Source organism: Palaemon carinicauda, chromosome 17 (assembly GCF_036898095.1).
Source record: "Palaemon carinicauda isolate YSFRI2023 chromosome 17, ASM3689809v2, whole genome shotgun sequence".
NCBI lineage: Eukaryota > Metazoa > Arthropoda > Malacostraca > Decapoda > Palaemonidae > Palaemon > Palaemon carinicauda.
The window spans coordinates 107,015,409-107,031,160 of NC_090741.1; the positions used below are offsets into that span (position 1 = coordinate 107,015,409).

General features: G+C 37.5%; 1 protein-coding gene across 1 annotated transcript in view; it reads left to right on the forward strand.

Moving 5' to 3' along the window:
- The window catches only part of LOC137656893 (putative inorganic phosphate cotransporter), a 61,819-nt gene that overhangs the window by 42,812 nt on the left and 3,255 nt on the right, over window positions 1–15,752 (forward strand). Inside the window, exons 9-10 of the mRNA XM_068391275.1 lie at window positions 9,499–9,740; window positions 10,900–11,029. Coding sequence (XP_068247376.1) covers window positions 9,499–9,740; window positions 10,900–11,029 — 372 coding nt within the window. The remainder of the gene's footprint in view (window positions 1–9,498; window positions 9,741–10,899; window positions 11,030–15,752) is intronic.

A 15,752-nucleotide genomic window follows, 5' to 3' on the forward strand; every position in this document is an offset into this window, starting at 1 on the left:
AGAATGGAGCTACTAGAGTCATCCTGCTGTTTTTAGAAATCCTGATCTTTTTGGCAAGCAGTGGAAATGTATTAAGATTCAGATGTGACCAGTCTTGTAACAGGGCGTCTATCTTCCATGCCAAGGGATCCAGAACAGGTGAACAAAACGCCTCTACCTTTTGGTTCAGTGACGTCTCAAACATGTCTACATACAGTCAACCCCATTAATTGAAAATTTTCTAAACATACTGATGGATGAAGAGACCACTTGTTTGAAAGAACCTGGTATCTCCTGCTTAACTGACCTGCTAAGATGTTTAATTTCTCCGGAATAAGCTTAGGAAGAAGACTTATCCCTCTCAAATTTGTGTAAATTAACACCACCATCATCTGGTGTGGGGATTGTGACCTTGGTTTCGGATATATGCCAATGTTGTCATGTCTGAAAATACCTCCAAATTCTTTCCTACCACCAATGGCTCTTGACCATCAAGATTCTTAAATACTGCTAGGAGCTCTAAGCAGTTATCAATATTGAAAGTCGTCTCTTGGGAAATCCATTTTAGTGACAAATAAAATTACTCTGGTCACTTCACTTCCTTTCTATGAAACATCTGGGAACACAGCATGGTCTGGGATCTTCATTTCCAAAGAAACTCCTAGAGATAACCAATTGTAACAGCCCACCAGCTCAGCAGCTGAAGTTGATTTTCCATCACTGGAGTAGACCTTGTGTCTAGATCGTTTATCCTGTCCCAATGTAGATCGAGATGAAATTGGGAAACCCAAATCTTTAGACGTCTCATAAGAAGAAATTTTCTCTAAAGAAGCAATGGTCCCCTAGGAAACTCATGCACTTCAGCACTGACATGGGCCTCAATATCTTGAACTTTTTGCTACAAAAAAAGAAATAATTGAATCCTTTTCTCTGACTAAGAAACACAAGAAGAAACTGGCGCTAATATCATTACCAAATAAAGAATCGTCTGAAGAGGAGCCAGAAAATACTTCTTGAAATTGACCAGGATCCCAACCGATCTAGCAACCTGAGCAATGACACTTTCTGAATCTGGATCCCTTTTAGCAAATGGCTTAAAATTAGCCAATCTTGTAAGTATCAAAAACACTTAATCCTGGTGAACACCTGAGAGACCATCCTGAGACCCAAACATAGGCACTTGAATTAATAAATACTTAACCTGTAGATGAAACAAAGGTATTTCCTTAAATTGGGATGAACAGGAATATTTAAATATGCATCTGATAAGTCTATCAAAAACATCCAATCTTTTTTCTTTATCGTTCTTAGAACTGTCGAAAAATTTGTAAGAATTGTAGACTTGTTGGGGGTCAATACATCTAGAATTAGTTTCCAGCCCCTGAAGTTTTGTGGACTAGGAATGCTCACCTGATCATCCAAACGCCTGTTAGACTTCTGTCTGTCGGTTGAGAGATTCCTTATTGTTTGTCTTGATTCCAAGCCGTCCTACATATATCTATAGCGTCATTGTATTCCATGCTGGATCTTTCAAGAACCTTATTTATGCCATCCTTCCATCTCAATCTGTCTTCCCCGTTATCTTCTACCTTCAGGAACCCATTCCACAGTTCGCTGTACATCACAATATTAAGGCATTCATGTATATGGCCAAAGCATCTTAACTGGCATTTTTCTATTTGCAAAATTACTGGTTCTACTCCAAGGCTTCTCTTATAGTGGTGTTTCACAGCCTCTCTCTCTCTTTGTTACTCCAAAGATTAGAAGTAGGGCATGCATTTCAGCAGCTTGAATTTTAGACTTCAGTTTTTCTGTCAGGACCCATGTCTCACAACCCTACAGGAGTATGGGCTTCAGGATTGAGTTGGACATCAATAGTTTCACCTTTCTTGGGATGTTTCTATCTCTAAATAGCGGATACATTACACCTACATTCTGACTATCTTTAGCTATTTGATCGTTAATTTCTGGCTCTATTTTTCCGTCTGAATTTATTACACTTCACAGGTGTACAGGTATGTATATGAATTATTTCATCTGATGGTAGCAGAGGCCAATGATCATTTTTCATCATTTTGGTTGCGTCCTACAACTATACATTCTGTTTTTGTGTAGTTTCATTTTAATCTTTGCTGGGTTAAAGTATAATATAATAGTCTCATTTTATTTTCTGAACTTTCTTTGCTACCGGTGACCTATACAATATCATCAGCATTCCCAAAACTCTCTTCATGTAAGTTCGTTCCTCTGGTCTATTTGGTATATGACTTTATCTATGTAAACAATAAAGAGAATGGTGGAGAATACACTACCCTGCCTTACACCAGTACTGATGTTAAAAAGAGCTTCTCCACCAGCTACAGTACTCATCTGATCTTTATAGGTACTTTTGATTGCTTCTAGAACTGGTTCAGGGACCCCATACTCTTGTAGTACTTCCCAAAGTTGTTGTGGGACTCTGTCAACAGCTTTCTAAAGGCCGAGAAAGCATAGATGTTGCTCTTGATTAAATTACCATTTCTTTTCCCAGAAGATTCTTAAAGCATATATCTGATCTACTGTGCCCCATCCTGGTCTGAAGCCGCACTGACTCTGCATAGCTTGTGCTCTACTATCAGTCTCACTTTTCTCTCTAAAATTCCTTCATAGATTTTACTAATATGGCTCATAATTGATATTCCTACATAGTTCTTATACTCAGTTGGGTCTCCTTTTTTGAAGAAAATACAAGTATAAGATAAATTCCAATCAGCAGGAACCATGCCAGAATTGAAAGCAATATTGTACAGAATATGGAGGCATTCAATCATCTCTCCACCAGCTTTTATCACTTCTTCTGTAATGGTGTCAGGTCCAGGTGAGTTATCATTTTTCATTGATTTCAATGTCAATCTTACTTCTTCCAATGTAATTTAATATTCATGTGGCGTATCAACTTCTATAACAATTTCAGCTTCTGTTACTGCATCTGCTCAGGCCATCTGTTGTTGATATCATTAAGATGTGTGAGGAGCTCACCGTTTTTAGTTTGATTGATGATAGATTTTCTGTGGTTTCTCTAGCTCTATATTTTCTTGCCATGCCCTGAAAGAGTTTCCTGGTGCTTTCAAAGTAAATTTGAAGTTCCTCCCCTATCCCTTCCACATTTCATTTTGGGGTTCTCTTTTGATTAGATTTGCCAAGTTTCTATAAAACTTGTACCCTCTCCTCCTTTCAGGGGTTCTTTTCTTCATCCATAATCGAAAGCTATTTTGTTTTTCCCTTATCGTTCATTTTACATCTCCATTCCATCACATGGTAGTTTTCTTCTTTCTTCCTTCTACAGATGTGATATCCACGACCTCAGTATTTTATGTATTGCTTCTTCAAATGATTCACAAAACTCAGTTACCTGGGTACCATGGATAAAATCTATTTTCCTCTTCAAACCTAACTTTTATTTCATTTGCTTTTTCTATAATGTTTTCAGTTTTCAATTTTGGTTTTCTAGTCTGTTTATGTAAGTGGGGAGTAAATGTGCATCTGAGTCTGTCTATGAACAGAATCTGATGAAATACACGGGACAGCTTTTACATTCTTTATGAAACTTTTCCTGGACGTTATGATAAAATCTTTCTGACTTTTTTGGTCATAGATTCTCAAATCATTATTGTAACTGCACCAGGTATATTGATGCAAGGCCGTATGTTAGAAGAATTTTTGTCATTATCGCTAAATTATTTCTTGCACAAAATCAACCAACATTTCACCTTCAGCATTCTGTTCTCCAAGACCAAAATCACCTATTACTCCAAGTACTCTGTTGCTGCCCATATGACCATTCAGGTCACCCATAATCATTACGTCACTATCAACTGGGCACCGGTTATAAAACCCCGGAGAAAATTTGAGACCTCTTTTATAAAAATTTTCTTCAGAAGATTCACAAATTCTAGTTTCAAAATATGAGCTTTTGCTGTCAGATAAAGCATAGGCTTCTTTGACAAGGGAGACTTGGAAGATAGAGGAATGCAGTAATCTTTTTTTATTACAGCTAGTACCCACGGATCAAGACGCACCTTTCATAAATGGGATAAAAGTTGGAAAGCCTTTCTACAACTGGAATTTCCAGGAAAAGATCGTCATAGCATTCTAGTTGGCAACTCTTTTGGAACATCTACTTGATCAGAATCCTGATATTCTACAGCTGTTACGGAAGGGATTTGTTGGCAAAACATCAATGAGGTTGAACCCGTTGGCTTAAAGGAGGTAACTTTAGTATTCTTAGAAAAAGACCTCATAGCATTATTTTATCAATCTTGTCTATATCCAAAACAGAGCAAAAATATGGAGAAATTAATTAATATTCATGTGCCGCCGAAACTGTCCCAACCACTGTGAAAAAAACATCTGTTTCCTCCTTTTAATCACAAAAACACACAAAACTGGTACACTTTTGGAAGCCCAATCTGAAACAATTTTATGTAAACAAGAGAGATCATTGAAAATAATTTAAATCTTGATGGCCTTGACCATTCCTACGCATGTGCTGTTACTCAGATAGCAACAGCACATGCGCAGGAATGGTATACTAAATGTATTTCCGATTAGGACTAGCACCTGCCCTCATTCAGATGCAAATCTCATTTTCCTTGCATGATGCCACAATGTTTAGTGAATATCTCTTCAAAATATGAATTGTGATGATGCACTAAATGCATCAGCAGTGTACTTGGGATTACTGTATATAAGAAGGGCATCATCGGATCCTCAAAGGGTTATGAAACTTATTATTATTATTACTTGCTAAGCTACAACCATAGTTGGAAGAGCAGGATGCTATAAGCCCAAGGGTCCAAACAGGAAAAAATAGCCCAGTGAGGAACAGAAACAAAGAAAAAAAAACATTTTAAGAACAGTAACATTAAAATAAATATTTTCTATATAAACTATAAAAACTTTAACAAAATCAGAGGAAGAGAAATTAGATAGAATACTGTGCCCGAGTGTACCCTCAAGCAAGAGAACTCTAACCCAAGACAGTGGAAGACCATGGTACAACGGTTATGGCACTACCCAAGACTAAAGAACAATGGTTTGATTTTGGAGTGTCCTCCTCCTGTAAGAGCTGCTTACCATAGCTAAAGAGTCTCTTCTTCCCTGTCCAGGAGGAAAGTAGCCAATGAACAAATAAAGTGCAGTAGTTAACCCTTTGAGTGAAGAAGAATTGTTTGGTAATCTCAGTATTGTCAGGTGTTTGAGGGCACAGAAGAATCTATAAAGAAAAGGCCAGACTATTCGGTGTGTGTGTGTGCGTGTAGGCAAAGGGAAAGTGAACCGTAACCAGAGAGAAGGATCCAATGTAGCATTGTCTGGCCAGTCAAAGGACAACATAACACTCTAGCGGTAGTATCTCAATGGGTGGCTGGTGCCCTGGCAAAAAGTTTAGGTACAGTATTCCTCAGCAGCAAGGCTACGTATGGATTGAAACAGAGATATATCACCACATTCTGGTTCTTTCTCTCCATTTATTTCATCCTGATCTTCCTATTTTGAAAGAAGAAACGATACACTACGTACTGGTTTACCTGTCTGAGCATGTTCTGACTTGAGAGTTGTGGGGCATTTGCAAACAAAAAGACTGGTTTCAGCAGTAGAGGTACTACAACCTATATTCATTATTATTATTATTATTATTATTATTATTACTATTATTATTATTAGCTAAGCTACAACCCTAGTTAGAAAAGTAGGACGTTACAAGCCATACGGCTCTAACAAGGAAAATAGCCAAACGCGCAAAGGAAATAAATAAACTATATATGAAAAGTATTGAATTATAAATGCAAAATCCTTTAAGATCAGTAACAAGGGTATCAGTTTGGCCAAAGCACCAGCCACCCTTTCAGATCTACTACTAGAGGTTTATTGGGTCATTTGACTGGCCAGACAGTACTACATTGGATCCCTCTCTCTGGTTACAGCTCATTTTTCCTCTACCTTTACATAAACTGAATAGTCTGACCTATTCTTTCCACATTCTCCTCGGTCCTTATACACCTGACAACACTGAGGTTACCAAACAATTCTTCTTCACTCAAGGAGTTAACTACTGCCCTGTAATTGTTCAGTGGTATACTTTCCTCTTGGTAAGGGTAGAATAGATTCTTTAGCTATTGTAAACAGCTCTTCTAGGAGAAGGACCCTCCAAAATCAAACCGTTATTCTCTAGTCTTGGGTAGTGCCAAGCACTATGTAGCAGGGTCTTAAAGGTCTTGGAGCATGTTATGCCCTTTTTACAATCTCCAATACTGTACAGAAATCCCCTGATTGTGGTCAGGAAGTTTGTATGATTGCCTTTAATTTTAGTGTTGCCTTTTACCATGTTAATCACGAGGACCTAGTTTTCAATCTCAAACAGTTGGGAGTGAGTGGGCCTTTACTTAGCATCATTATCGAGTTTTCAAGAAATAGGTTGCAGAACGTTGTTGTTGATGGGCACCATGCTGAATATAGGAATAAGATGTCTGGTGTTCTTCAGAGTAGTGTTTTTAGCCCATTTCTTTTTATACTAAATACACATAATGTGATTTGGTGTAGAAAATAAGCTCGTTGCCTATGCAGATAATGCTACTCTCTTTGTATCAATGCCATCTCCAGAATATAGATCTGGGATTGCTGAATCCCTTAATAGATAATCTAAAAATATTGCATGGTGCTAAATATGGGGTATGAAGTAGATCCCTAACTAAACTCAAAGTATGATTGTAATTAGGTCAAGGACAGAGGCTCCTCAACATCTGGATCTCTGAGTTGATATTTTCTTTTTTAACTGGATGGCGTGATTCTTGATAGCAAATTTTCTTTTGAGAAACACATTCGGTTTGTCTCTTCTTCAATTGCACAAAAATTGGCTTATTGAGAAATTCTTTTAAACTTTTCAGTGATCAATCTCTTCTGAAGAAATGTTTTCATTCTTTCATTCTGCCTTGTATCAATATTGTTCTCCCATCTCGTCTTCAGCGGATGAATCTCATCCTAATTTGTTGGACAGTGCCTTATAGGCTATTAATTTTTTTATATTCTTGATCGAGATATTATTCTCTGCCACCGTCGTTCAATTAGTTCGTTATGTATATTGCATAAGATTTTTCCTAATTTTGACCATCCTCTGCATTCACATCTTCCTAGACAGTACTATCCTGTTCGTTATACTAAGCATGAAGTTAATTCTAATAGCCAGGGCTTCTCCCCCATAAGGCTCAATAAAACACATTATTCTAAAAGTCTTATTTCAGCCGTGACCAAGTTGTGCAATGATCTTACTAATCAGGTAGTTGAATCAGTGGAACTTCAAAAGGTACAAAGAGAATGTGGATCATAATCTCCATGTTAAATGTAGATTAAATTCATCTAATCCACGATATAAGAACTATGAAAATTTCTATTTGGCAATATTAAATGTTAATATTAAGATAAAAACATTGTAATGATTTGTAACTCAAAGGAATTGTTGTATTCCACAACATGGGTTGTTGGTAGATTCTCGAAAATGTAGATTTCCTTCTATTGCGCATTACGTGATATACTGTAGTTTCTCCATGAACTTTCGAATGGATGAAGAATTAGGGAGGAGAAACTAACACTAACCATGTCGGAATTTACATCTGCTCTTGTCAAGACAACTTGTGACACTTGTCGTGACTCAGCATATCTATTTCTTTAATAACGCTGCTGAAATTTAGAGAAGATAAGGAATTTTCGGAAGATCGAATATCACCAGTACCATTATTATTATTACTCGCTAAGCTACAATCCTGGCTGGAATAGCAGGATGCTATAAGCCCGAGGGTTCTAACAGGGAAAATAGCTCAGTGAGGAAAAGAAATAGGGAAATAAGCTTCGAGATGTTTAAGAATAAGATTAAAATAAATCTTTCATTTATAAACTATAAAAACTTCAAAATAACAATAGGAAGAGGAATAGGATAGAATACTGTTCCAGAGTGTACTCTCAAGCAAGAGAACTCTACCCAAGACAGTGGAAGACCATGGTATAAAGGCTATGGCACTGCCCAAGACTAGAGAGCAATGATTTGATTTTGGAGTTTCCTTATCCTAGAAGAGCTGCTTACCATAGCTAAAGAGTCTCTTCTAACCTTACCAAGAGGAAAGTAACCACTGAACTATTACAGTGCCGCAGTTAGACCTTTAAGAGGGAAAATTGTTAAGTAACTTATTGTTGTTATGTGTATGAGTACAGAGGAGAATGAGTATAAAATAGGCCAGACTATTCAGCGTATGTGTAGGCAAGGGAAAAAAATGAGCCGTAACCAGAGAAAGGGATCCAATGTGGTCCTGTCTGGCCAGTCAAAGGACCCAATAACTCTCTAGCGGTAGTATCTCAACGGGTGGATGGTGCCAAGCTGTTTCTGATTACATCTTTTACACCTGAAATTGCATTCTGGATATTCTGCTAACTTTTGGGAATTCGTCGTTTCTTGTCGTCATCAGAGTTTCGTATCATAGAGACTAATCTTAGCCCTATATTGCTTTTAACAATTTCTGTAAAATTGATATCAATTGGTGAACTGGGAGTATTTTATGAATCTTGTAAAATATTGTAAATACTATCATTATCAGTAAATATAGTTATTGTTGTGTTCGCTGGCTATTATTTTCTTTCACTGTTACTATTTTGCTATTTCCTATACTGAATCAGTTATTGAATAAATAAGAAATTGAAATAGATTTTAAATAATGTACTTTTGATATAGCTGACCGTAACACCCAGAAACAATTACAGTAAATAATCTACACAGTAGTTGCTTACAAATCCAGAGGAAGGCATATTTAAACGTCTAAGAGACTAAACTTGAAACAATCTGGAAGAGGGATGCTTAGTCAAACTATTGTGGCAAAAACACTGAAAAGACAGAGACTAACATACTACAGATTCGGTTCTTGGCGTTTGGCGCTAAAAGTCGCACTATTTTACTGAAAGCATAAGCTGCTTGGAAGGAAATGAAATGGGAAATAGAAATTTTATTATAGATGTTGATAAATCTGAGCTTCTAAAGAGATGCAACATGAACAAGGGAGGTTCAAAGAAAAAAATAAACAACTCGTAGATTCTGACAGAAATAATATTTATTGATAAATGATAGAAACAATAAGACAAAGAAATAGGGATCTGTAAAATTGCTGTTACTTTGATATCTTATTTCAGTGATAGATTTTATCTTACAGGACTTTGCATTTTACCTGTCATACGAGTTTCTCAAGTATTACAACATTATTTTGCGTTTTACCCCAACAAGGGTTTGAAGTCTCTGAAATCTGTCTTTTCACATATCTTATATCTTCCTTCCTTTTACAGGAAAATCCATTAGCTAATTCTAAGCCTTTCTCTTTATCTAATATAACTTTAAGCCAACCTATTCTTTCCTTAGCTCTAATTTTTATTTGAAAATATCTATCCTAACAAAATTCATGAAAATTTACCTATAGAAAATACTAAAATCATTTGTGTCTTCCTCAGCCATGTTTGGTCCAGCAGCAGCCCTAATCGCCATTTGCTTTGTGGACTGCAACTCTACGCTAGCAGTCGTCTGCCTCTGTATTTCTGTTGGGGTAAACTCAGCCTCTAACAGTGGGGCAGACATTACTGAGCAAGAAATAGCCCCTAATTTGACTGCGCTTCTAAAGAGCATAACCAATTCAGTTGGTTCAGTGGCAGGAATAGTAGCGCCATTCATTACGGGGTCCATTACAACTGGAAATGTAAGGAAATGTCTGAATCAGCCATGACTATAAAGCCTTCTGATATTATTAGATTTTCTGAGTTTTTATTATTTGTTAATGCGCGTTAGTTTTGGGATTATCAGAAATTCATTCTTATTGTCCGAATGTCAGCAGTAATCTTCATAGTTACTTTCAACAAAATAAAGAAAATCATAAGACAGAAGTATTTAATAAATCTTTTGGTAAAAATACCAGACAAAAATGTAAAATGATAACTAATCTCGAGTTTTCCAAAAGCTTAGACAAATTAGCTTCCCATCGCTGGCAAACTTTTTAATTTCTGAAATTTAGATAAAGAAATCTTCATTGCGATGTAAATGTTTGGTCGAGTCAAAAGGAGGTAATCCCACTTGTGGAAACACTAAGTAAACTCTCAGCTACCCCATGCTTTGTTGGTTTAACCCTTTGATGAATTTCAAAATCTGATAAGTAACACCCTAAAGCATAACTTACAGTAAACTATTCAAGACACTAACCTTAAGCTAAAAGAAAATACAATTAATATCAGACTTAAAATAACTTGGAATTTAAACTTATCTAATTAAGAGATTTGTCAGGATTTTTTTTTTCTTTTTTAAATGGCTACCAAAATGTTAATAACGCTATGTAACAAGTTCTGGTAAGTTGATGTCTGATAATCTATGGGGAATACTTCAACCCTTTTAGCACCAAACTCTCAACAAATAATTTGGCACTCAAGCTCTAGTCTAGGCCCTTCTTTAAAATTTTTCTTAACTAATCTTAGCAAAGACTCTATTAAAGATAGAACTTTAAAACACTTTGTATCATATAGGTGAATAAATTTCCTTATCATTGATACATAATTTTACATATTTCGTGAAACTTTCATAAATGAAAATAATATCATTGATATATAATTTAACATATTTTGTGAAACTTTCATAAATGAAAATAATGATATCATTGATATATAATTTTACATATTTTAAGAAACTTTCATAAATTAAAATAATAAAAGAGGAAAAACTTGTCAAAATTGAACATGAAATACTTCCAATGGTGCCAAAGGGAGTAGAAAAATCAGCCGTAAAATATGACTAATAGTGCTGGAAGGGTTGAAATATTTTTTTTTTCTTTTTTATGACATAAGGTTTCATTCTCCGTTTGTCATTCACAGCAAACGCTAAGTGCTTGGCGTACTGTATTCAGCATATCTGCCGCGACATATGTGATTTGCTGTATAATCTACCTTATTTTTGGCACAGTCGAAGTTCAACCTTGGAATGAGCCACAACACAAAAAGAAAGGTTCGCTACAAGTTTTACTTCAAATGTTTAATATCATAGTGCAATAGTTTTGTACTTTCTGTTGGACTCTCTCTTCCTGTAAATTTTCAATATTTGCATAACTATATTATGTTGCTGCAATATTAGTTTACTTATTTGCTTCCAGAAAACTTGTAACACTATGTCAAAATATGAATTACTAATTCATTCCTACGCAGATACAAACTTCCGAGTCATTTATATGGGGTACTGCTAGTACTGTTTTTTTTATGACTGGCCAATCAAAGAAAATTAGTTTGATTGCCCCATGCTTCATTGCTAGGCAACCACAGTGCATGCGTATGTGTTAAGGGTCCCCTTACCTACATCGCCTCATTACTGCTGGTCGTGAATTCCGTGAAGTAAAGAGCTTATGCTCTCACTTCCTCTCTACGATCGAGCCTCTTGCATTCAGCTCGCTTACCCTTTTAGTGTGCAGTGCTAATGACTTGCGTCTTTTTTTTATTCACAATCACTTGGGTTACTATTCATTATCTCTGAGTTACGAATGAGTGCTTTATGTCTAATAAATCTTGGTATTTACGTTCTTACCCAGGACGGGATACCGACCATTGTGGCATCCTTACGAGATGGGCAGACATAGACATACATACTGTACTTTTAGTCCCACTTGCCTAGACAAAGAGATGTTCAAGGGGATCACCAAGTAAACACTATAGGGAGTGAAATTCCTCCCAATGGAAGAGATATTTTTTCTCGTCACAGGAAACTTAACGAGATTTTTACTCTACTGCATCTCCGCCCAACAGGAGTTAGAGACAAATCACTTTCTGTGTGGCAGAAGCCTCCATTTAGTTTTCATGTACTGATTTCCCTGAAACTTTTAATTATAATAGACGACACACATAATATTCAGAATTGTGTCAACTATACACAGTGAAACCTTGCGCCGGCACTTATTGAAAATTCTTTCATTGAGCCAGGTCTCAGCACAATAGCCATGATTATGGAGAATGAACATGCTTGTCGAGAGAGACATTCCCATTGAAGGGACTCTTGATTTGAGACAGCTTTTCCCTTAGTCACGAAGCAACCTTGATTGAAGATGAAATATTGCAATTCCCATCATGTTCTCATGAACTAGGTTTTCCAAGTAAGTATAGGGGTCCTAAGCTCAGGTCTCTTCTAGAGAGTCTTAAGAACTCTTTGGAGGCTTATGATAGGTGGTCGAACTGCGTAACTTGCCTCCACACCCCAAAACTTATCAAAAGTATGCATTCCTCTTAATTTACCCTCTCCTTCCATGCCTATTAGAGTAAGGAAGACGAGTAGGACAAAAAAGGAGACTACCACTTTTTATGATTCAGTCAGATGAAGCTGTACACGCCGCCATTACTGCGAGTGATAACGCCACCACACACACCGCTATTTCTGCAGCTGATGAAATTTCTTCGCGCGCAGGACAAATTGACAACTCATCCTAAATCATCAATGACGACAAATAATATGCTAATAGTTTAATGCGTAACAACTTTTCTCTGCAATTCAACCAGGTTGAGGCATCCTCCTTGAAAAGTCCCAGGGGTGGCCCTAACAGGGGCATTATGGGCATGAATAATAAGCATGAGATTATCTAGAGAGAAGTGCAATTGTTAGAGCACAGAATGATATTCTGCTCAGGGGATATCGTTTCACGAATCTTGGGAGCTAAAGAAGGACAAGAAGCTTTAGATCTCCCTACCCCCTACGAGTGTGTTGAGGGGAGATCCATACATGTCAGATTATGCAGCTAAGATCTTTCTTCTATTGGAAGTATCTCCTATTAGAGCTGTGAAAAGATTTCCTCGTTCCTGTCTTTATCAAGAAGGTAGTCAGACCGCTTTAGAAGTGTTCACCCCCAAGACTTGGTATTGCCAAGCTGCTCTGTCTCCTTCTAAGCCCAATAACACAGCAAAGTTGAGTTTAACAAATCCTGTTTTACCCTTTATTCAAACTATTAACAATTCAGCCATGCTGAAACTTCAGAATAAGATGTATGAACAAGCCGCTGTATCTATGAGTGATGACGTCACTGTACGTGCCACCATCCCAACGTGTGAGGTAACTCCTCTTGGGCAAACAAACCGGGCTAAATGGGTTGTCACTCCCAAATATGTTAACGTCACAAAACGCACCACCATTTTGACGTGTAAGAGTATTCCTACGCAACTTAGCAATGCTATTATTATTATTATTATTATTATTAGCTACAATTCTAGTTGGAAAAGCAGGATGCTATAAGCCCAGGGCCCTAACAGGGAAAATAGCCAAGTGAGGAAAGGGAACAAGGGAAAATAGAATATTTTAAGAACAGTAACTACATTAAAATAAATATTTCCTATATAAACTATGAAAACTTAACAAAACAGGAGGAAGAGAAATAAGATAGAGTAGTGTGCCCAAATGTATCCTCAAGCAAGAGAACTCTAACCCAAGAGTATGGAAAACCATGGTACAAAGACTAGAGGCTAGAGAACAATGGTTTGATTTTGGAGTGTCCATCTCCTAGAAGAGCTGCTTACAATAACTAAAGAGTCTCTTCTTCCTCCCTTACCATGAGGAAAGTAACCACTGAACAATTACAGTACAGTAGTTAATCCCTTGGGTGAAAAAGAATAGTTTGGTAATCTCAATGTTGTAAGGTGTATAAGGACAGAGGACAATCTGTAAAGAATAGACCAGACTATTTGGTGAATGTGTAGGCAAAAGGAAAATGAACCATAACCAGAGAGAAGGATCCAATGTAGTATTGTGTGGCAAATCAAAGGACCCTATAACTCTCTAGCGGTAGTATTTCAATGGGTGGCTGGTGCCCTAGCCAACCTACTACCTAAAGCTCAATATGTAACTACACAAGCACCACAAGGTAGTCTAAAATCAATACACCCCAGAGGGGGTGATATATTCTCACCCCATTACTTTAAAGTTTACCCGGAGCTTTACAAATTTCTTGCTAGAACACAGAATGACAAAGACTTGACTTACACTGATAGCAACCTTTTGTCTAATGATAATGGCAAATCTATAAATTAACATGATTGGTCACACACTAGCTCCTGGCCTAATGTTCATAATTCTAAAATCAAACGCCATTTTATTTCATGTAGATAATTCCTTGCAGGTACAGAAAGCAGATAAGGGGCGAAGAAAGTTTCCCCCTTCCCATGAGTCACTCCCCCATCTGACACAGATGAATTGATGTTCGCTACATGACGTAGACGTGGCCCACGTCGCAGGCATTTTTTGTGGCAGAATTTTTATAACTCTCTCGACTCATATACCGGGAGAGAGAGTTCAATTTTCCCACCTCACACTCAGTTGCCAGAGGCAAACGTTTTTATAACAGGAGTGAGCTGGACTCCTCCTGTTCCTTCTCTGCCTCCAATTCCCATAACAATATAAATGACATAAGCCAAAGGAAGGATGTCCAAGGAAGAGTTAAGAACTCAGTTACCATTAAAACGGAACAACCAAGTTATGACATCACAATTATTGACTCTTTGGAGAACCTCTATGCACGCGTGAGTACCAGCTCTGCTAATATAAACCCCCTTGAGGTTCCAATGCCAGGCTCAAAAGCCTCACACTTCATTAAGATTAGGAGCCTCATTCATCGTTTGGGTGGATTGGATGAGCCTCCTTGTGCACACACTGGTAATAAACAGTGCGCTATTAACTCTATTATCACTCAATCTCAAAGCCCCAGACACAGATTCAATGTGACGCTTTTAAACCAGACTAGAGATAGACTTTCTGAATATACAAGTCTCAGCAATAGAACACTCAATGTCAGTAGGTCCTCGAAGCTGCCATCTTTACCTCTAACATGCCAAAGACAGTTCTAACTCTTAGTATAGATTACGTCTCCACTACCTATTTTGTTGAGGATTGTAATCTAAAGTAATTAGCCCCCAGTCTTAGACCTCTTCTTTTGCAAGAGTATCCTAATAATGGCTAGGGGCAGGGAAGGAACCTGGTTTGAGCCTTCAGTTCCCTCAGCCTTGTAGTATTGGTTGCCAAACCTGTGGGAGGTGAGCATTCTTTTGGATCCCTTCCCTCTCTTTTATATTTAGTAGGTATGAAAATATCTATTAGATATTCAGGCCGATTGTTACCCCAAAGCTTCTAGTAGGATATCAGATCTTGAGCCCATGCCAGGTCTATCTAAAGGAAGATCTTTAAGATACTACCTTTTGAGAAGAAGATTATTTCAAACCCCATACCCCTGTGCTGACACAAAATCATAAAAGAAACATTGGGTTTTTGAAATATGGGGCCTTTTATTCCAAAGAATCTGGAATGGAGCCAGCCCAACTAGGTGACTGTCAGAAACCAGCCGTAAACAGAGTCCCAGCCCATTTTCTTTTAGTAGGGATGAACTTCCTCAAGACCAGACATTTCGGATATGGCAGAACGCCTCTCAGAGGAGCCATTTTCCTGCTCAACAATGACAATTTGCTGGAACCCCTCTCGACTTCTCCGTAGAAATTATTTACCCATTCTGAGAAGAGATGTCTCATCTAAATACGATGGTATCCTCAGTTTGAGTGGTGTTAAGGGTCAAGAGCACTAGGAGTAAGCAGAACTCCTCCCCTGTGAGAGGTATCTTTTGCTTTCCATAAATGTTTGACCTCCTGTCTTTCCCATTCTACAGTTAGAACACAATTCTAGAGTGTCTATGAAGCCTCTCGGGGAAAGATAAAGA